The sequence below is a fragment of the Rhinolophus sinicus genome, linkage group LG04 (assembly GCF_036562045.2).
Source record: "Rhinolophus sinicus isolate RSC01 linkage group LG04, ASM3656204v1, whole genome shotgun sequence".
Taxonomy (NCBI): Eukaryota; Metazoa; Chordata; class Mammalia; order Chiroptera; family Rhinolophidae; genus Rhinolophus; species Rhinolophus sinicus.
In genome coordinates, this window is record NC_133754.1 from 170,036,161 (window position 1) to 170,060,675 (window position 24,515).

The 24,515-nt window shown below is 34.9% G+C and overlaps 1 protein-coding gene across 7 annotated transcripts in view; it reads right to left on the reverse strand.

The window, feature by feature from the left end:
• PTBP3 (polypyrimidine tract binding protein 3) overlaps positions 1-24,515 on the reverse strand; it is a 99,680-nt gene that overhangs the window by 48,687 nt on the left and 26,478 nt on the right. For 4 of the 7 annotated variants that reach the window (XM_074330840.1, XM_019749548.2, XM_019749546.2 and 1 more), the window contains one exon: positions 12,510-12,594. In XM_074330840.1, the coding sequence (XP_074186941.1) occupies positions 12,510-12,512 (3 nt within the window). In that variant the 5' untranslated portion in view covers positions 12,513-12,594. The remainder of the gene's footprint in view (positions 1-12,509; positions 12,595-24,515) is intronic. The other 3 variants (XM_074330839.1, XM_019749549.2, XM_019749547.2) reach the window with 1 other exon arrangement.

The following is a 24,515-nucleotide window of genomic DNA, read 5'->3' on the forward strand; positions in this document are numbered from 1 at the left end:
CTTTTTGCACCCTCCCTGTAAGGTCTAGATGGCTAGACAAAAATACCACCACCTTATGCTTTCTTAACCAGAACAAGGTGTTAAAGACTGGATGAGGCTTTTATCTGTTTACTCAGACTATTCCAAATGAATGAAAGAACATTAACACGTTGTGTACGAGGGGTTTAAATCCCTCGTGAAGATTCTCGCCTACGCAACATGTTAAGAAGGTTGTTTCCTTAACAGGAGTATTCATAATCTCTGTAAAACTATGTATGAGAAAAAACGAATACCTATACAAGCTATTTGAGCTTATGTTGCACTATTGAATAAAGATCTATGGTGACAATATGATCTCACTTATATGCAGAATCTAAAGAAAAGAATAAGTGAATGAACTAATCAGAGACAGTTTTGGAAACATGGAGGAAAAACAGAGGGTTGCTAGAGGGGCGGGGGTGGGGGGGGTGGGGATAAGGGGAAGGTGAGAGGTTTTGAAAAATAGTCGGTAACCACAAGATGGTCATGGGGGTTTGAAAATTAATTTGGGAAACGTACAGAGGGATAGTGGATGGGGGGAGGGGGGTTCACACAGTGTGAGGGATATAAATGATAAACGTCTAAGTTTTGCTTTGCCTTGTGCACCTGAAACTAATTAAAAATAAATAAATTAAAATGGAAAAAAAAAGAAAAAAAAAGATCTATGATGACAAATTTTTATTAAAAAATATGCAATTATAAGTCACCATTTTAGGTTAATTGTTCTGCATTATAAGAGTGACTAAGCTATGTGCATGGGCTATGAAATCAGACATTGTGTTCTAACCAAGTTAAACTTGACATAAGCCTCAGAGTCCTTTGTAAAATGGGTATAAACAGGGCTATTTTGAAAACTAAATTAGATAACATATTTAAATGTTAGGTGCAATGTCTATCTAGTACATAGTGATCAATAATGTATGTCTAGGTTTTCTTAATTGTTTTACCTAAAAATACATTTTTTTCTACTTTTTCGTTGTTAAAATGATTGTAGGCAATATGACTTTTTTCTCTTGATGTTCTTCCTTTGCAAAATTAATTGAAAATTTTATCATTTTATGAAATCTAAAAATCTAATAATTAAATTACTCATCTAGATGACCCCCAAAGAAGTTATAGCTAAAGATTTGATAAATAATCTGAAAGTAGAAAATACATACAAAGCAATCATATGGTCAAAATTTAATATAGTCAACAGGAAACAAATTCTAATGCAATGGTCACATAACTTTGAAAAATTCTCTATAAAAGGATACACAACAGACTTCAAAAATTTTGTTACGGAAATAAGCATTCAAAATACTTAGCTTGTATAAATCTTGTATTTTATTGAACTGAAAACTACCAAATGCCTACTACATATTAGTCATATGTTCCAAAGAGATAAGTGGAAGAGGCTTTATAAAAATTCATATATTCCCATGTCAAAACTGGAGGAATCTACCAGGAAAACTACCCTAGAAATACAGATCTTTTTAAAAATCCAACTTGATTAGGGTATATTTTAGATACAGTAAAATTCACCCATATTTTAAATGCAGAGTTAGACAACTTCTGACTAACTCTGTGGCCCTATGTAAATCCCCATAGGGCCACAAATATCAAGACAGGACAATTCCATCATCCCCACAAGTTCCCTAGTGCACCTTTGTAGTTAGTTGTCCTTTCAAGGCCCCAGCTCCTAATTAAGCCATCCAGTGCCATTACCACACTGTCTTGATTACTATGTCTTTAGAGCAATTCTGAAAATCAGGTACTTATCTGGGAAGAATTCACATTTTAGTAATTTTGAGTCATCCAAACCATACACATTGTGATTATCTCTATGCATTTATTTAGGCCTTCTTTAATTTCCCTCAGCAAATAATCCCCCCCAAATATTTGAGGATCATGTTTTTATGATTTCTAATATAATTCTAATGAAATGAGAACTCTGCATAATTTTAATGCATTTATATTTATTGAGACTTGTTTTAAGACCCAGTATATAGCCTTTCCTGGTGACTATTTCAATGTGAACTTGAAAAGAATGTGAATTCTGATGGTGTTGGGGAGACTGTTCCATATGTCAATTAGGTCAAGCTGATTGATACTGTTGAAAACCTCCATATTAGGGTATCTGTAAACTTTTCCTTAAAGGGCCATATAAATATTTTAGACTCTAGACCATACAATTTCTGTCATAACTATTAATTCTCTGCAGTTGTAGCATTAAAGCAGCTATAGGTAATGTGTAAATGAACGAGTGTGACTGTATTCAAATAAAATTTTATGTGTGGACACCAAAATTTGAATTTTAAAAGTTTCACATATCACAAAATACCATTCTTTGTTTTTGTTTTTTTTGATCATTTAAAAATGTAAAAATCAGTCTTAGTCTTGGCTCATGCGCAATACAAAAATGAGCAATGGGATGAATTTGGCCCACAGACAAGTTTGCCAACATCTGTTTTGTGTGTCCTTACTGAAATATCTATTTACTATGCTATCAATTAGTGAGAGAAGTGTTGAAATCTCCAGCTATAATTGTGGATTTATCTATTTCTCCGTTTAGTTCTATTAGTTTTTACATTATCTATTTTGAAACTCTGTAATTAGGTGAATATATATTTAAGATATATATATGTATATAAAATGCAAAATGATTAAATGGTAAATAAAATGGAATGCAAAACAATGACAACAAAAAAATAGCCAGGAAACAAAGGAAATAAGGAATAAACAATGACTGGGACAAATGGAAAACAAATAGCAAGATGACAGACTTAACCACGTCAATAATTATATTAAGTGGAAGTAGCATAAAGATTCCAATTAAAAAGCAGAGATTATCAATCTGGATAAAATCAAGACTCAATAATATGATGTGAATAAAAAACCTATTGTAAACACAGAATCTCAGGTTAAAAATAAAAGGATTGAAGAAAATAAATATGCCAACACTAATCATAAAAAACCTGGAGTTGCTTAGTAAACTAGCAGACAAAGTGGACTTCAGGAAAAGGGATAGAGACATTTCTTAATGATAAAGGTGTCAATTTATCAAGAAAACATGTTACCCACAAAAGGTGCATATAACATATATATAAAAGGCAGACCATCTCTGCTTTTAAATTGAAATCTTTATACTCTACTTTTTTGCTTAGTGTAAGTGACGGTTCTGGAGTTAAATCAACATGCATCTTACACTTACCACAAGCCTACCTTCAAATAATAACACCTACATATAATGTAAGAACTTTTCTATGTCCCTCATCATACCTTTTGTGCTACTGGCATATATTTTTCACATATACTATAACCCCCAAAATATATTAACATTATCTTGCTCTAAGTAGTCAATTATTTTCCTTTTCTTTTTTCATCTTGTTTTATTCATTTAATGGATCTTGCAGAGCTTTCCACAGAGAGCACTCCATATTTTTCCAATTTTATCTACTGTCGTAAAATATGTAACATAAAATTTGCTATTTTAACCATTTTTAAACGTAGAATTCAGTGGTGTTAAATGCATTCACAATGTTGTGCAACTTTCACCACCATCCACTTCCTAATTCTCTTCGTCTTGAAAAACTGAAACTATACCAATTAAACAGTAACTCCCTATTCCCCACTTCTTCCAGCCCCTGGCAACCACCATTCTACTCTGTCTCTATGATTCTGACTATTCTAAGTATCTTTTCTCATTTCCTTTTGTGCATATTCTATAGCTATTTTCTTTGTGGTTACCATGGGGATTACAGTTAATATCCTTAAAGTTATAACACTCTAATCTGAAATTACACCAGCTTAACTTCAATAACACACAAACTCCTGTACATCTCTGTCCCCACCCCATTCTGTTGTTGATGTCACAAAATTACATCTTTATGCATTGCGTGCCCAGAAACACAAACTAATAATTCTTTTAAATTCATTTGCCTCCTAAATAATGTTGAAAACAAAACGTGAAGTTACAAACCCAGTTACTTGGTAGCTTTTAGATTAATAATTTTTTTTTAAAAAAAGTATGTCTCTTAAATAATGCAGCAAACAAAAAGTGGGGTAACAAACCATTGTTAGAATATTATCTTTTATAATTGGCATGTATTTTATCTTCATTGAGATCTTTATTTCTATATGGCTTTGACTTACTGTCTAGTGTCCTTTAGGGCAAGTCTAGTTAAAAAACTCCTTCAGCTTTTATCTGGGAATGTCTTGATTTCTCCATCACTTTTTTCTTTGTAAATCAGTGACTTGACCTTAAAGTCAGATGTATTACACATAAAGCATCATCTTAGGTGATTTCTCATGGCCTCCAAAGTTCCTGATGAGAAATATACCTATATTCTTACTGAGGATGCCTTGTATGTGATGAGTCAATTCTCTCTTGCAGCTTTCAAGATTTTGTCTTAATGAACAAGCAAAACAGAGACAGAACCACACACACAGACAACAAACTGATGGTTATGAAGGGAAGGGATTTGGGTGGCTGGGTGACAAAGGGAAAGGAATTAAGAAGCACAAACTGGTAGTTACCGGAGAGTCATGGGGATGTACAGTACAGTATGGGGAATATAACAAACAGTTTTGTAAAAACTATGTATAGTGTTAGATGGGTACTTGACTTATTGAGGGGATCACTTCATAAATTATATAAATGTCTAACCACTACACTGTACACTTGAAAATAACATAAAATAATACTAAATGTCAACTATAATTAAAAAAAAATTAGTCACGGGGATGTGTGTTGTAGTATGGGGGAATGTAATCAATAATGTTCTAATAACTATGTATAGTGTCGGGTGGGTAGTAGACTTGCTGGGTTTATTATTTTGTGAGTTATGTAAATGTCTGATCACTACATTGCTCTGTATTCCTGAAACTAAAAAAAAACACCAGAATAAGAAAAGAAAATTTTTTTGTCTTTGTCTTTTGAAAGTTTGATTACAGTATGTCTCAGTGTGGGTCTCATTGAGTTCACCTTACTTGGAGTTCATTAAGCTTCTTGAATGTTTACATACATACGTGTGTTTTTTTTTTAATCAAATTTGGGAATGTGGTAACTGTGGAAGTCAGATTCTTCCCATTCTCCAGGATTTTCCGGGTTTTGTTATTGTTTTCATTTATTGCCTCTTTTTTATTGTTATAGGCTGTCTCTGTGCCAAGGATGAGCCTGAGGTATAAACTTAAGAAGGTCTTCTCAGGTTTTTCCTAAGTCTTTTCATGGAACTGCATTACCACTTCCTAATCTTCCCTGTAGATGCAGTTGTTTTTTTAATGTCCTAGTCTTTAATGTCTCGTTTCCAAAAGGGAATAAACATAAAAAAATGAAGTGGGGGGAGGGTAAGAGCACTGGCCCGTTAAACCTCCAGGTAGTCACTTTGGGTGGGGGAAAATTGCTTCCAATAATAGGGGGAAGATGCAAGGACAATGGCTGCCTGCCTCTTTGTTTGCAACTGTACGATCAGAAAAAGCAATTACCTATCAGATCACAGATCCCCAAAAGTTAAAGGACAAGGTCCTTTTTGCTCACCCTGGCTCCCACAAGCTGTTTGTAAGCTGCTCCTGGAACATGTACACAGCTGCCTGCCATGTGACTGGGGTGGGGGATGGGTAGCTGCTACTGTGCTAAAAGCAGAAATTGACCAAAATTAACCACAATTTACCTTCCAAGTCTTCCGTGGAAACATGCAAGCCTTCAACAGACTCAAGAGTTCCATATTAGTTACAGATTCTGCCAATGAAATTATTGTCTAGGTAAGAAGTCAGATTCCTGGTGCTTCTTATGCCACCATCTTCCCAGAATCCTCCCTCATTTATCTTTTAAATTAACGAGGAAAAAAGTGAGGGAGAAGAGTTAGGTATCCACATAATTACCACCTTGTGTAGACCCAAGTTTCCACCTGGTATCACTTTTCTGAAGTCTGAAGAATTTCCTTTATCATTTTGTAAAATGGAAGTCTGTTACTAACAAATGCTCTCAGCTCTACGTGCCTCAAAGGCTTTAAAACTTCATTTCTGAAAAATATTTTAAATGGACATAGAATTCCAGTTTGATTGTATTTATTTTCAACACTTTAAAGATACTGCTCCATTGTCTTCTGGCTTGCAGTTTTGGGCAAGAAATCTCTCATCATTCTACCTCTGAATAAAATGCGACTTTTTTCCTCTGGTTACTTTTAAGATTTGTTCTGCATTCTTGGTTTTCAGCAATTTGATTATGATGAAACTTGGTGTGGTTTTCATTGTGTTTATCCTGCTTGTGATTCACTGAACTTTTTGGTTATGTGGGTTTATAGTTTCCACCATATTGGGACCATTTTTAGTCATTATTTCTTCAGATAAACTTATGCTTCCCCTCCCCCATCTTTTTTTCTGGAACTTCAATTATACATTATGTGTAGACCACCTGATATTGTTCTACAGATTACTAAGGCTCTGTTCATTTCTTTTTCAGTCTTTGTTTTGGGGGGGGTCTGTGTGCTTTAGTTTCTATTGCTGTTTTCAAATTCACTGATCACTTCTTCTGCAGAATATAATGTGCTGTTAATGCCATGTCTGGTACTGTTTTCAGACATTAAGTTTTATCTCTAGAAGTTCCGTTTGATTTTATCTTTCATTTTTCTTCTTGTTATGCTGTTTTACTTTAAATCCTTGAACATACTTTTAATAACTGTTTCAAAGTCCAAAGCTGCTAATTTCATTTTCTCTGTCATTTTCTAGGTCTGTTTCTGTTGACTGATTTTTCTCCTGACTATGCATTACAATTTTGTGGTTTTCTAAACATGTTTGGCAATTTTCTATTGAATGCTCAACATTGTAAGCACTAGAATTTGTTTTATCCCTTTAAAGTGCCAGACTCTTTTCTGGAAACTAACTGTTAATTTCAGATCAGGTAATTGTTTTGGAACTTGTTTATAAGCTTTGTTAGTGTGTGTTTAGACTTTAAGATAGAGCATGTATGTGGACCCTAAGAAAGAAAGTACCTACTAAGAAGGGCTCCTGGTGGCTAACTGAGATCAAACTCAACAAGAGCCTAGCAGCCATTTCTAAACAGGGGCCTCTCACGCAAACCGCATTCTAGGGAGAAGCCTGTACCAACTGTCTGCACTGTGCTCCTGCCATCTGAGCTAGCCCTTATAAAGAAATTCTTGGAATAGTATTTCAACCAATAGGATGTCCAATTGGAGCTATACAGCTATATCCCCATCAGCATCTGCACTGACCAGTCAGAGCAGTTCCATTGTGACCAATCAGGACAGTGTCTTTTGGACCAATCAAACTGAGAGGATTTGGAGTCCTCATTTGCATAAGTATGGACCAATCAGGGACAATGGGTGGGAAGTTCTGTCTATGTAAGTCAGCTCCCATCTGGCTCAGAGAGTGCACTGTACCTTTCTACCAAAGACTATGTTTCCCTGTTAGAGCTGAAACACTGAAGATGAAACACCAAAGATGTTTCTCCAGATCAGAGTGGAGAAGAATAGGCAGAGAAGAGCAGGACAGGACAGGACAGGACAGACCAGACCAGAGCCGAGCAGAGCTGTCTAGATGAAGAGGGGCCTGGCCTCAGGGCCACCTTGCAGCCATGCTGCTCTGTAACCCAACTGTTCTCACAGCCATGCTGTACCACAGTTGAGCTGTTTGAACTGAATACCCCAAATTGGGGATTTCTATTGGTATTGAATTGACAAGCTGGTGTACCCCTACTGGTAACATGTGTGGCTTAATATTCAGCATTAGATTCAAAGGCAGATTCCTGGAGCCCTTTTCTCACAGAGCTCCCTTCTCTCCCATACTTTGTCTCCATATCTCCCAGCTGCCTCAGCCTTCCCAAACTCGCATCTCCAAGTCTTCGACTCAGCAATTCTTCCATGTTTGCTTAGGTTCCCCTCTCCTTACACACAGCTTAGGGAAAAAGCCAGGATGATTATAGGGCTCACCTCATTTGTTCACTTTTCTCTGAGCTCACAGTTCTGCATATAATACTAACATATTTGAAATAACCACTATTTAAGAAAAAAGGTTAATTTCTCATTCATGTAAAAAGTCTAAATGTAGAATTTCCAGGTCTGGAATGGTGACACAGAAAGTTTTCAGTGACTCAGGCTCCAGTTGTCTCTGTTAGGGTACAGCCCTCATCCTCATGATCTAAGATGGAAGTTGGAATTCCTGCAGGTAGCAGTATAATAGAGAAAAAATAGTGTACCCATGTAGAGAAACCCCAGAAGTAACATTTCCATTTATATCTCATTAGCCAGGACTTAATCACATGACCACACCTAAGCTATAAGGAAGACTGGAAAAATAGTCACTTAATCCTGGTGGCAATGTGCCCACATGAAAATTAGGGTTTTGTTAATAAAGCAAATGGAAAAGTATTGGGGTACACAATAAATAGTCTCTGCCCAAATTCCTAAGATTAAATGTAAGAGGAAATACGTATGATTTATAAAGAAAAGTGAAAAACATTTTCAAAATTATCAAAGAACACAAAATAAGACCTAAAAACATGGAATCACATGCCATGTTCCCAGATGGAAAGATAATACCACCAAAAGACCGACATTTCACATTAAGATATAAATTTAACATAATTCTAATCAAAATGTTTAAGATTTTTTCAGGAAATATTGTGGGATGAGGAATTATTTGTTTTAGAACTAGATGAAATAATTTAAAGTTCATATGGAAGAAGATATATCCGCAATAAGCTAATATATATTTCTGAAGAAATATTAATGACTAATATCTAAGTAGAATTACCATATGTCCCAGTTTACCTGGGACAGTCACAATTTGGCACCACTGTTTCAGAATCTTGTACAATTTAATATCCTCACTTTTGAAAATTAATAATGTGAAATAAGCCAGAATAAGCTTAGTAGAATACAATTTTTTTTAACTCCAATTTTTGCCAAGATCTCAGCTAATAATTTATGAACTACCACACATACAGTGGTTACATCTGAAAGTCAACCAGTGAGAAACTGAATCTTTTCACGACTTTTTCACAGACAACAATATCTCCTAACTTCTTCCATCATGTTTTTACCATGACATTGTGCTGTACCAAATTTTGTATTTGTATTATTACCTCCAAAAAATGTTTTATCTTTAATGTTGAATTTTTTACACTGAATCTTCATTAGTGTCAGATATTTCATTTCTGATAGAATGACTTACTGGGATTCTATTGAAAGGATTCAATATTAAACCATTACTGGACAATAACTGATTCTCTAGTGTTCGTAGATGATAAAACTTATATAATTTAACTGTTTGCAAAGTTCTATTAATGGAGTCAACATGTTAACACCTGTCACTTTACTGTTTACACATGGAGAGGAAACTTTGCAAGTTAAATTAATTCAGAATTATGGATTTGTGGATTTACTGCAAGATATAAAATGGAATGGTGATAAAAATTGTATCTTATATGTACCTGGCCAATAATTCCCACATTTTCCACTGACTGACAGCCAAATGAACAGCATAGGCAGCAAGCTTTTAGAGAACTGCAAATATTAGGTCAAATATTACAAAAAATTTTTTAATATATAAATGACCTCAAAAAAAAAAAAAAAAAAAGTGAAATTTCTAGGTGTCAATAGCTAAGCCCCTCAGCAGGATACTGCCCCTCAGTGAAAGGTAAATTAAAAATTTCCCATCTACTAGAGGTATGTAACAAGGTTCAGGGATCTTGATAGAGAAATGTGAATATCTGAATTTTCTCTTTCCTTTTGGTACAGAAATCCCCAAGGCAATAACTTAACACATGCATTAGAACATGTTAGGGGCTAGTGATACCATAAAAAGTCTAGCAGTTCAAACACAAAACTACCCTGGAGATTCTCACGGAAGAAAAAAACAATTCAGCTAAAGATTATCTCACAACCAAAAATTATGAATCTGCACAAGGAAACATAATATACCATAAGCAAATATTTAGCAGATACAAAAAAACAGGAATATTAAACTCCCAAGAACTCCATAATTGTAAAATGTGAAGCTTAGCCCTGAAAGCAAATACTCAATAGAAGAATTAAACAGCACATTAGATGAAGCTTAACAGATGAGTGAATCAAAAAGTGATTTTCGGAAATTATCCAAAATACAAGAGCTGAAGGAAGGAGAGATGACAATAAACATAAGAGGTTAAAACAAATGCAGGACTGAATGACGTGGTCCTATACATATCTAACTGGAGTTCCACAAGGAGGCAATTCTGTGGAGAGCTGGGCACTCCTAAGCAGGATAAACGAAGTCTCCAGCAATGGTCTCAACCCTGGCTGCACCACAGATGTATCACCTAAGAAACTTTAAAAACAAATAAAAAAACTGCCTAGACTCCCTGCCCACAGAGATTTTGGAAGTGGTGTAGGGTAAGTCAAGGCATCTGTATTTTCTTCAGTGTTTCCCAAGTTATTATAGTGAGCATCCAGGATTGAGAATCTATGACCCATACCTAGACATAAGTAGCAAAACGACAACAAAAATATAGAAAAAATGTTAAGAATAACTACAGAGAATACAATTTACAAAAAACTTAAACTGACAAGACTTCTCAACAACAGAAGCCAAAAGAATCATAGAACAGTACAAAATGCTGAGAGAAAATAACTATCAACTTAGAATTCTAAATAGCTAACTATCATTCAATAGGAATAATGAAATAAACATTTTCAGTCAGTGGGAGAGTTTACCATTTATAGAGCTTTGCTGAAATAGCTACTAAAGAGGATGTGCTTCAGGAAGAAACCCTGAACCTAGAAAGGAAACGGCATACAAGAAGAAATTCAAAACATAAAAACAAAATACAACAAACTGCTGCTGCCTGCTAAACTCACATCTTGTATTTCTTTCTTTTCCTAAGTAATCAATCAACCAAGGTGTTAAGTCTTTCTGGTTATCCATCCCACTACTTCGTAAACATCACCTAAGAAGCCAACTGACCTCAGTTTTTAAAGAACACACAAGGGACCCCCTCTAGATGTACTGTAATACTGGGGAATATGGGCAGGAATTTTTATAAAAGCCTACCAGATCAAAAGGATATCAAAAGGATAACCAGGTTTAGGAACTTCAGATTCTAGCATTTCCTTTGCCCAGTAGTTCTCAAAGTATAGGTCCCTCGAATAGCAGCATCTTCTTTACCTGGGATATAGTGCAAATGCAAATTCGCAGGGCCCACTTCTGATCTACTGAATTAGAAATTCTGGGGATGGACTCAGCAACTGTGCTTTAACAAGCCCTCCAGGTGATTCTGATGTCAGCTCAACTGTGAGAAAGCTACTTTGCTTTTGTTTCATGCGCATATTACTGTTTGTTGACATTTCTACATGAACAAATCCGCTGCTGCTGCCCTGCCAACAAAATCTTTCCATTTAGTTCTCTAGAGTGATGTACCATGGTTGACCAATTCCCATATATTCTTAATCTCTTCCCTGAATTTTCTTTCCACCTTTTGCCTTAATTGAACCTAGTCCAATTCTCTTATAGAGTCCTCACATAAAGACTGGTCACTCTCCCCAAACCCCATGTAGCTCAGGGTCTGGAAAGTCAGGTCCACTCATTCTCTAACTCTCTGTAACTCCAAAACCACCTGGGTAAAAATCTCATCTTTTCTGACACTTCACTTTCATTGCTTCAGCTGTCAACTGTGTATGATATTTCACTTCCAAATTTCTCTCGTGATGTTGAGATCAGAAGAACCCATTGTCTACCTGAGACTTCCATCTGGATGTTTCCTCAAACTCAATATATAAAATTCTGAACCTGCTGTGTTTTCCAACTCTGTTCTTCCTATATTTTCTAATATAAATGAGTGGCACCACCATCTCTCCAATTATCCGAGTCCAAAACCTGGAAATCATCAATGGAATCTCTTAATTACCAAACAGTAACTACCAATAATTATCAATTTCAACTTCTTAAGTTCTCTAATTCTCTCCATCACAACTGCTACTACTACAGTACAAATTCCCTTACAAGCATGGCCTACAGAGCAACAGCCTCTTAACTGCTCACTCTCCTTCCAGTATTACACTTCAACTCATTTTACAGTACCCACATTTTCAAAAATATTTTAAATCATATATCTTATGAGGTGTAAATTGTTTCAATTTTTAAAAATCACGTCATCTTAAAATTTTAATACTTCTAGTCTAAATCCATCATCATTCAGCACAAGAGTTTCTATCTAGCTCTTTTACACAATGGCTCAGAGTCACCAACTCAATGATAGTTTTCTCACAACTGTGTAACACACAGAACATCAATCAAACACAGAATTATTGAATTAGATCCAAATTAATCCTTAAAATTTAAGAGAGCTGTAACTCTTAATTTGAACTTTAATGCAATAAATTTTAGTTTCGTTATACATAAATAATGGCACTTCAACATGTTTATAAGAAGAGCAAAATAAGAACATTGTAAAAAAAATTTTTTGCAAGACCATGGAAAGAAAAAATTTCAGATTTTGAAAAAAAATGAAAACTCACCATACACACCTGTAGAAGAAGTAGAATTGTTCATGGTAAAAGGTCCGTTAATGATGCCAGAAGAAAGTAGCTCATCAGATCCCCGCTAAAAAGCAAGAACAACATTCTATTAATATAGCAAGTCTCGGATAATGATCCATATTCACTACTAAAAATATTAAAAGTTAACATTACTTCATCTGCATATCAGGGTATTTGAGGGGTAGTCCTTAAGAATCACAAACGCTAACAGTGGAAGTGAACTTTATAATAAAGAATAATTACTGCACATCTACATGATTGTAAGTTGTTAAAAAAACAGAACAGCCATCACATAATTGGGGGCATAATCCTGCACCCTTTTTTGATTAAACCCAATCCTCTGAAATGTTACATTTGAAGTACCAGAAACCACAGTTAGGGGTTGCATCCTGACATGTTTCTGTAGTATATTTTTAAGTACATTTAGTATATTAATTATGTTTTAAGTGTATTTAGTGTGTTAAGTATGTTAAGTTTTTGTAATATATTTTTAAATATTTGCACGCATTTTGTGCAGCACTCCCCCAAAATCCTAACTTTTGATACCTTCTTTTTCTATTTTTTTTAAGTTGAACACAAAGATGCAGTTTATTTCTATTGTGGCCAAGTCCTTTATATTCAGTGATTTCTCATTCATTAATCTTCCAAATTATCTTTAATATGTACTGTTTCTTAAACAACTACTATGTAAGTAATTTACTCTATTTTTTCAGGTAAGGGTTTTGACCAATTCCAAAACTGAATGGTCACTGCCAAAAGACGAGCCAGACAAGCCTTTTCATGTTAACTATAAGACCTATTACCAAGATTTAAAATTAAAAAAAAAAAAAAAAGATTTAAAAGTTTACTTTTAGGAAGGACAATAAATACCGTGTACAAAGTTAAAACCTATTGAAAATGGTAGTTTGTTTAACTTGGTCAATCTTTAAGAAAAAATATTTTGAATTACTAGATGGTAAAACTTAATACCCAAACTATCCTAAAAACAGAGTAGCAATAGTGCTACAACAGATATTTAATGTTTAGGTTTAAGTACCAGTTCTGTAGGGAACAACTTCAGTCTTTGCTGAAGAAAGGCAAACTACCAACGTGTTTGCATAACAGACGTACAATTATTTAAACAATTTCTGTATTACAAATCCAGAAATTATTCCCTTTGGTTCTTTCACTAGAAGTTTATAGAGACAGCCTGGGACAAGAGGAAGAAATTAAGTAAGCTTGTAAGATAAAATAAAATTGAAAATCTTAACTTCCAGAAAGACGAGAATTACAGCCTGAGTTAAAGCATAGGTCTTCCTGATAATATCTGAAATACAGACTTTAGAAGCCAAAGACAGACTTTGTTTACTGACTACCTGCAGATACGGAAAGGGGAATTTTTGCAATTTTAAGTGTAGTAAAAAACTTAAGCATGCCAAACATGTTTTTTAAAAAGAGGAATTCGGTAAAATATGTTGTTACTGATAGATATATTTTCTACATGTATGTGAGTTTAGTATCAATGTTTCTGTATGTAAATTGAATTAATTTGATCTTAGAAACCACTTAAGAGATCACTTTAGCTCTTTTTTAGACCTGAAGGAGTACGTTAAAATGTCAGCTAAAATTAATTCTAGGTGGTTTACAGATTGAAATGTAAAAAAACTATAGACTCTGGAAGATAACAGAAAAGAGTATCTTCATAATCTTAGAATACGGAAAGATTTACTAAACAAGAAACAAAAACAAAGGAAAATACTGGTATACTAGACAACACTGAAATTCAGAATTTGATTTACAATACATACAAATATTGAATCATTATGTTGTATACCTGAAACTAATATATGTGAATTACATCTCAATTAAAATATTTTACTTAACAAGACATCATTAGGAGAGTAAAAAGGAAAGTCGTAGAATCGGAGTAAATATCTGCAGTACATGTAATCAACAAAAGTTGTATATCCATAACTAAGAAAAGAAAAGGAGGAGGAAAAAGAAAAACTCCACAAAGAATAAGAAAAAGTGAAGAACAGAAAACGACAAGACAGTTGAGCAGGCACCTCACAAATAAAGTGCCAAACTTTATTACTGTTCCAGATTATTTTGTGCCCTCTCCTTTTTCTGTGAAAGGACGATTCATCCCCATCCATGGCCATGTGACTTTTAATGCTTCCTGTGAGATAACAATACAATAGGTCCCTGGCCTGCTGACATTGAGCATGGTTTTATGATATGCACTGGCCTATAGAATATGAATGGACATGACCTACACGACATCTAAGCAGAAGCTTCAGAAGGTATTAGGAGTTTCTGCTAGTTTTTTCCTCTTTCCCTCTGAAACAAGAGCATATCCCAAATAACAGCTGCTCTTTCAGCCTGATTCCCAGAATAGAACACAAATAGCTCTGCAACAACCACTAACATTATAAGTGAACAAGAAATGAATGCTTTTATCTCAGCCATATTGAAATGACTAATACCATATCAAATAAACATATATGAAAGGATGCTTAACCTCATTGGTCATCAGGGAAATGAAAGTTAAAACCACAATGAAATACTGGCATGTCAAAAAGGCTGAAATAGCAAGTGTTATAAGAACGTAAAGCAACAGAACTCTTGCATGTTGCTAAAGGGAGTGTAAATTGGGACAACTTTGGAAAACTGACCCAATATACTAAATTTGACTATATGAATATCTTAAGATCCCTATGTATTCTATTCCTATGGATACACTCAAGAGATTGCCTGCTTATGTGCACCTAAACATGTGAGAATGTTCTCAGCAGCATTATTTCTACTAGCCAAACTGGAAACAACCAAATGTCATCTATGAATAAATAAATTTGTATAAATGCATGATTTATAGCAATGAGAATGAACTACTGCTCTACACACTAATACAGATGACAAACATAAGAAGTCGGTCACAAAAGAATACATACTATGTCATTGCACTTACACAGAGTCAAAAATAATAGTCAAAACTAAATTATACATCTAAACTATGTACTCTAAATACAAAAGATGGGACCCCTTCCTCACACCATATACAAAAATTAACTCCAAAAAGGTCTGTATCTAAATGTAAAACTATAAAACTCTTAGAAGGAAACACAGGAGTAAATCTTCATGGCTTTGGGTTAAGAAATGGCTTTTTGACACCAAAAGCACAAGTGACAAAAGAAAAAAAAAAACACAGATAAATTGTACTTCATTAAAAATAAAATATTTTTGTAATTCAAAGGACACCATCAAGAAAATGAAGACAAGCCAGAGAATGAGAGGGAATATTTGCAAATCATGTATCTGACAAGAGACTGGCATCCAGAACATATAAACTCTTACAACTCAATAATAAAAAGACAAATAACCCAATTAAAAAATAGGCAAAAACTTCAACAGACATTTCTACGAAGACGATATACAAATGGCCAATAAGCATATGAAAAGATGCTATCATTAGTCATTAAGGATATGCAAATTAAAACCATAAAAAGATGACTTCAAATGAAAATTAAGACCATATCACACACCTATTGGAATAATTAAAATTAAAAATTACAATATCAAATGCAGGTGAGGATGTGGAAGAAACTGGATTTCTCATACATTGTTGATAGGAATGTAAAATGGTACAGCCACTCTGGAAATAGTTTGATGGTTTCTTAAAAAACTAAACATACACAGCAAGCTCAAAAGATTACATGCTCAAAATAAAAACTCACATGTTCTATGATTGCATTTACATAACATTCTCAGATTGACAAAATTATAGAGATGGAAAACAGACCAGTGGTTGCCACCAGGCAGGAATGGTTGGAGATAGTAATAGTTATATCATTATAAAAGGGTACCAAAGGGAAATCTTTGTGGTGATGGATTAATTCTGTACCTTGATTATGGTGACAATTACATGACTCTACACATGTAATAAAATGAAACAATTATACAAAGGCATTGTATCAATGTCAATGCCCTTGTTTTGATAGTGGACTACAATTAAGATGTAACCATTGGGGGAAATTGAAGGGTACACAGGACCTCTCTACAGTATCTTTACAACTTGCTGTGAATCCCTAATGTTTTCAAAATAAAAATTTAAAAAAACAAAAAACAACCACACAAAAAACCAACTGTGACAAGAAATACACCATTCTGAGCCAGAGGACTCCTACTGACTTGAGAGACTTCTTGCTCGCCTAAACTAGTCATTGCCATCACCTGTGCTAAACCCTCAAGCGCAGATAATAAAATTGGTCAAGTTGTCAAATACCAAAGCTCATTCTCAGAGCTCATCCCTTCTATACAATGGTGGTCCAGAAAGACAAGAAACATTCAAAAACAACCACGTGAATGGTATTCCTTACGGGAACACATATGTAAGGAAAAGGAAGGAAAGACTCAAAAGGCAAACAAGATACACCAAAAAAATAATACAACTTTAAGTTATGCGCAAACAGTTCTTCTTAAAATGAAAAAAAATTTTTTTTTTGTAGAAAATATAATAGCCTCTCCTAAATAAAATACAAAGGGATACAACAGCTCAATGGAGAAGCAAATGAGAATTCTACCAAAGGAGCTAAAAGACAGATTGATAAGAAACAAGAATAAAAGCAGCATCACCAAGTCAGACATTTAAAGAGAAGGATAAGAGAGCCCGAAGTGCAAAACCCCTTTCTACCATCCAAAGTTATCTGCTGTGAGGAACCAACTTTTACTTTATAATTTCAATATAAAAAAGCTAGAAAGAACAATTTTCAGGAAAGCACTCTGATGGAGACACATGAGGTTACTACCTAAAAGGCATCTAGAGCTGGTGTCAAACTGTTAATACAGACCCAGGCAAGGCTTGTCAGCTAAGAATCAGTCCAAAAGGTTGATTTTAGTCTTCTTAATGCACACATGCCGTTTCAGTTTGAGGAGAGAAGTGAGTTAGTCATGGTTCTTCCTATTTCTACCTTATTCAATGAACTCCACACCTAGTTTCCTAACAAATAAATCTCCAATCAACCATTAACATGAAATTATTTCTTGTTGCTTACTGAATCAAGTCTAAATGTACTGTGATGCCAATTAAAAGCTCTTTCTAATCTGGACCTCCTATTCACAGTAACACTCCTGTCTTGTAATTTCCCCCAAATACATCCTATTTATTCCTGCCTCTTTTTATGCTATATTCCTGCCTCAAACACTATCCCTTCATTACACATCCAATCCCACCTATTGGTCACAGATAAGTAATACCACAACCCTGACATTTTTTCTATCCTAAAAGTGAAGAGGTTGAGCTTAATTTTTATTGTCTTTCAACATTAAAATGTGTATGGTTCTAGGATTTTAGTACACTTCACATAATATATTCTTCATATGTATAACTGTCAGTATCACACATTTGGTCAAATATGTACACAAAGTTTTTTCTCAGCTACTTTGAGGTCCGATTATTGTGCCTTGTGCTTGATTGTATCCCCCCATTTCCCATAGCAGTGTCAAGTACGTGGCTTTCTACCTAGCTATGCATTAATCACCTGTCCAGTTTATTAATAAAGTAAATCCTACATACCAGGTCCTGCCCCAGAGATCTTTAACCAGAAGTGAAACAGACAATTCTTCCTTTTTGAGTGGAAGACAAAACTACAAGAAATCTCAAATTCCTACTTAACAATGTAGAGTAACTTCAAGTTACTAAGACACTACAGAGACTACTAAGAAGCATTTTTACTTCTACAGAAGTCTTTCAAAAATATCAGAATTAGCACATGACCAACTCCTTTTAATATTACCCACCCAATAGATTGGCTCACAGTTTGCATAGTAAAGAACTTAACGTTGGCCAGAGAGGTCAGGTTTTTGCCCTCTCCTTTTGGGAGGTAATCTCTAAGCCCCTAGAAGGTCAGGCCTGAGAGAAGAGTCTTTTTTTAACCTGGGGGCTTTGAGTCACTTAGGGTGGGGGCTGGCTACACCTAAAACACCAACAATGTGATTTAGGGGAGGGGCTTTTGGGAATGCCTGGAGGAGCTGGAGACTGGAGCCTGAGATAAGCTTCAAGGGCAATCAATTGGGCCCACATAAAAGAGCCCCCTCAATAAGAAATATAACCACCAAAGCACAGGTGAGCTTCCCGGTGTGACATACTCCATGAATACTGTCACATATTGATGCTGGGAAAAGTAACGTCTTGACTCCACGGAAGCTCTGTGTTTGGTTACTTCCCCAAACTGTGCCCGATGTGTGTGTTTTTTCCTTCGGCTGATTTAAATTTATATCCTTTCCCTGTAATAACCACTAACCATAAGTATAACAGCTTCCAGTGAGTTCTGTAAGTCCTTCTAGCAAATTATGGGACCTGAGAGTGGCTTTGGAAACCTCCCAGAAAGTATAATTGGTGTCAGAAGTGAGGGTAGTCTTTTGTGGACCGTGTTCCCTAAATTTGCAGAGAGCCTAATTCTTCTCATGGTTAAATGATAAATCAATTTTGAAAAATAAGAAAATTATTCACTTAGCAGATTTTTAAAAACTTTATTCTTAACCTTTGAATTACTATTTGGACTTGTAACTGTAAAAGAAAAATTTAATCTAAAAATGTAATTAGGGGCCGGCCCGGGGGCTCAGGCGGTTGGAGCTTCGTGCTCCTAACACCGAAGGCTGCCAGTTCGATTCCACACAGGCCAGTGGGCTCTCAACCACAAGGTTGTCAGTTCAATTGCTGGAGTCCTGCAAGGGATGGTGGGCTCCACCCCCTGCAACTAGAATTGAACGCGGTACCTTGAACTGAGCTGCCTCCCGCATGGCTCAGTTGGTTGGAGCGCCAGCTCTCAACCACAAGGTTGCCAGTTCAATTCCTCGAGTCCTGCAAGGGATGGTGGGCTGCGCCCCCTGCAACTAACAACGGCAACTAGACCTGGAGCTGAACTGGGCTGTGCCCTCTACAATCAAGATTGAAAGGACAACAACTTGACTTGGAAAAAGTCCTGGAAGTACACACTGTTCCCCAATAAAGTCCTGTTCCCTTCCCCAATTAAAAAAAAAAAAAAAGTGATTAAATATTCAAGCATAGAAAAATTGGAAAATTGAGCTTAAATTTATATGGCATTTTAAATAAATTAATGCAACATCTTAACTATCATATTTAATGTAGCCAAATAAAATATATAAACTATAATAATAAAGAAATGGTGAACACTGCAGAGTCCTCCAGTCTTCAAAATAAAACCATTGAAGTTTGATAATTCCAGATCTTTCAATAGTAACAGGAAGAGCTTTTAAAAAAAGAATATGCCTAAAATAATGCATAGGTAAAGCAGACCCTATAGTAGCAGGTGAAGTGCTGACATCACTATTTTTATTGCCTCATTATATAAGAAAATTAAAATATTTGATCTTAAAATTTCATATCTGGAAATTCTATCTTACATCAGAGATGGGGTTTACCATTCATCACATAGAATAAACAACACATCTCTGAAATAATATGATCCTTAAAAAAACCCTGGTAACTTCTTGACCCTAATAATTTCAGGATATGATAAACAAAAGACAAAGAGAACAAAAGAAGTTTACATTTGAAAATGCAGTCATAAAGTACATTCTGATAATCACAACTTACTGGTCAAGTTTTCCCCCCAAGAATTTATTTTCAAATTACAGAAAATAAAGGTTTTTATAAAAGAAAAATATTATAAAGCTCAAATACCAAGAGTCATGTTACTTTGTAAAGCTCTGTAAAAGATGAGAAAAACACAATTAGCTCTGTATTACTTTAAGCATTTCCTTTCTTTTAAAAAACTTTTCTTTCCTAGACATACATTCTCTTACAAACACATCACTACCTATAATTAGACTACTTCAGTATAAAACAAAAAGTATTTTTGAAAATTATACTTAATATTTATAAACTAAGTGTCTGAAAACTAATTTTCCATTATAGTAAAGGAAAAGCAGTACAAACCTAGGTAAAATTGAGTATCTCTCTCATAAAGTCTGACTGCTATGATAGATAAGAGATTATATCTCTTATCTCAATCTCTTATATGATAGATAAGAGATAATGGTTTAAGAGATGGCTGAAGATAAGCAGAATGAAGACATTAAAAAAATAAAAGGAAAGCTTGTTTGGATGAGTGACCGTAGAGGAGCAAGAAAAGGAAGTTGTTAAAAAGAGAGGGGGAAAAAAACCTCAGTACCACAGGTAAGCAAATTAACATTATAAAAAAAGCTTTAACAAGCCAAATAATAAGGACAGGGTGGTGCATGAACAACACTGGATCAACAGTCGCCTTAGAAACACAAGTAAATTTACACAAGTGTAGCAGTTGTTCTGTGGACTTGTCAGCTCTATGGCTAAGTCAACACACTAATCAGCTTCACTGCCTCAAGTATCAATTATTAAAGCTCTCTCCTGCTGAAGAATAATTAAATACGCAGGGCCAACAAAGCAAAGGAATATTGTTATTAAGCAGCACAAATAAAGTATGTCATTATCAAATTTGATGGGAAGTGGTTTTATTTAGCATTAAAGTGAGATTATTAATAAGATAAAAGGCAATCCACACAACCGAGAAACAGCCACTAAAATAACATGGGAGGAAGATTCTGAAAATAAACCATTAACTCATGGTTAACTTCGTATCATGAAACTTCGTATCATAGCTAAAATGGACATGAAATTCAAGAAGAATGTTTGTTTCAGTCTGTCAAGATACTATGACCATAAAAAAGAGGCTATCAAAAAAATTCACAATTTTCCATGATCCTAGAACTTTTTTTAATAAAAGAATCTTAAATATCAAAATTAGTATCTACTTTGTAGTCCCCTGCTAGAAAATTTGTAGCAGATGGTCTAGTGACCCTTTGTGAACACTTCCCAGAATAGGCAACTCATGTTAATCCTGCTCTGTTACTATGTTTTTCCATAAACAGAAGTAAAAGTGCCATTAAGTAGTCTCAACATTCCATCTACACTGTTGATTGTGGTCTCCTAATTATTCATTCACCTTTATATCCTCCTCCACAGAACCTACTAAGTTTTTTTTAAACTGGCAATTTTTTTGTTTTGTTTTTAATTTTTTATTGGGGAATATTGGGGGACAGTGCGCTTCTCCAGGGCCCATCAGCTCCAAGTTGTTGCCCTTCAATCTAGTTGTGGAGGGCGCAGCTCAGCTCCAAGTCCAGTTGCAGTTTTCAATCTTTAGTTGCAGGGGGCACAGCCCACCATTCCATGTGGGAATTGAACCGGCAACCTTGTTGTTGAGAGCTCGTGCTCTAACCAACTGAACCATCTGCCCCGGAACCTATGTTTTGCATGTAAGGTATGTTCAAAACATTTTTACTTAGAAAATGAATAACTATAAAGATAAGCGAATAAACTGAATATTCAGAGAGGGTTTCAGATTGTGAGACAGTATGTGACAACTCCAAGTAGTTTTTTTTTTTTTAACATGTAGCCTTTTGTTAGCATTCACCCTATCACAGACTCCTGTCATACTAAACACATCCAAATCCCAAAGGCACGCTTACAAATGACTTGGAGATCATATCCCCACAAATACTGTGGCCCCATCAACACTCCATCTACTAAATGAATATGATTATCCCTAAACATAATACCTAAAGAACAGTTACCCCCTCCCACCAAAAATAAGAATAGTTACCAAATTGTTTATTGTAACATTTTCCTTTCCAAGGCTACCACTGTTGAGATTTTAGGACAGTGAGAATAAAAAGGGTGGTAGTTAAAGATGGGGCAAATTCTTCAAATGTACAGGTGTGGCAATGTTGAAAATCCCATTTATAACACAATTTCATATAAATAAAATGAATTTGATGCCTTCTTTTTATGTGTGCATCTTAGCAATATAACATTAATACTTTTTAATGGCTAGCAAATTTCTCCTTCAAAAGCCATGTAATTCATGATATCCAACCAAAATGCCATTCACCTGAATATTTATTTAGTTCCTACTAAATAAGCCCATAAATATTGAATTCAATATATATATAATTGTTGTAGCAATAATATTCATTCATTAAACAAATCCAATAAATATTTACTGAGCACCAAATATGAAGCCAGGTGTTTAATCAGTTGGGGAAAAATCCCAGTCAACAGAAAATAATCCATGCCCTTATTTTACGGCATTTACAATCTAGCAAAAGAAAAAATAATAAACTGAGAAAATTATAGTATGTTTTAAAGTCATAAGTGCTTTTTAAAAAGTAGGATAAGGAGCAGCCAGAGGTAACGAGGAGAATTAGGATTTTAAATAGGTGGTCAAGGAACGATTTAAGAGAAAGTGACACTTATGCAAAGTCTAAAAGAAGGGAAGAAGCAAGCTATGTTGATATCCGAGGGAAGAACGTTGTACGCATAGAATGAATGCCTCGCATGTTCTAGAAAACAGTGAGAAGGCAATTATGACGGAAAAAAGTGAGCAAGGGGAGAACAGAACTAAAGAGACTGGGGGGTATGTTACAGCACACGGGGCTGTCGAGGTCCAGAAAATGTTACTGTGTGAAACGAGGGACAGAGAGTTTGCAACAGGAGTGATGTGATTTGATTTCCTTTGTAAAGGATCACTCTGGTTGTTGTGGTGAGAATAGTCTGTAATATCCCTTTCCGAGGAAAGCGGCACAGACTGCCATAAGGAAACTAGGATGATAATCCAGAAGAGGGGCCGACAGAGTGGCAGTTACAGTGGAAGAATGGTTGGATTTATAATATACTTAGAAAGATTTGCTAATAAATTAATGTGGGGTGGGAGAAAAAGAAAGTCAAAGATGTCCTGGTTGTCCCAAATAGCCTTCAGTGTAAAATATTCTTATAGTCAGTCCAGACATTTTAAAGTTTATATACATATTCTTTAATTCTCACAATTCTGCAAAGCAGGTATTATCATCCCTCAAAGAAACTAAGTATCAGAGAGACTGTATTATTTGACACAGGTCAGAGAGGGTACATGGTACAATAATGGTTTAACAGAGTTTATTTTCATGACAAATGGTCTATTTTTCACCCCACATATCTATTCTTCTTAGTTTAATAAATCTCCCCTCAATATTTTATACCAACCCTTTGATCCATTTATTCCACATCTACACATTATTTTATATTAGGACTGTATATAAAGATTTATATATGAAATCATCCTTTACAAGAGCAAAATAAACAAAACATAAGGCTAGTTAATACTTACTGACTGCTTAGTATATGCCAGGTACTGTTCTATGCACTTTACCATACACATTTTATGTAATCTAAAAAACCTTCGATTGTAAGGCCCATAACTTAATCTAACACCTAGAAAGAAAAAGTGCTACCAATTAAGTTATAAATACAGTATCAACTTTAAGATGCTTTCTGATGTCAGAAGTGTTACTATAAAAAGAAAAGTGTGCCTTAGAATCAATGAAATATCAAATCCTCACAAAATTCTAATTGTGGACTCAACTTACTATATTTCATCTCACATTTATTAAAAATACTAATTCTATCCTTTTTCTTACCACATTTTAAGTTTTGAGCCTTTTGCAATTGCTCCCCCCCCAAGGTGAAAATTAATGGAATATTAATATATAATTTTGAAACCACAGGTCCTTACAAACTGCTTGTGAAAGGTATTTCTGTTAAGAAAAGGAGAAAGTGTTCTCTCTTCCACTATGGCTGCAGAAAAAGACACAATTCTGGTCAGAAAACTGCTTACAAATGGTATTTCTAACAAAGGAGTCCTGTGATCACCTGAATTCTTGAAAGCATAGCTATGTCCTGTAAAAGTAACAAAGGTCTGGATTTTAGGTAATTGTCATGCTTACTAATTTACTTCCCAGTAGCAATACTTATACTGACAACTATTTTCTGAAATATACATACACTTGTTTTTTTTTAAGCTAATCATTAAAACTTCCCTCTTCTCACATTCATAAGTAAAACAACAATTTTTTTAGATTTCTCATAACAGAGAGTTGGAAAGCCTAATATTTTAGGAATCAAAAAATGAAGGC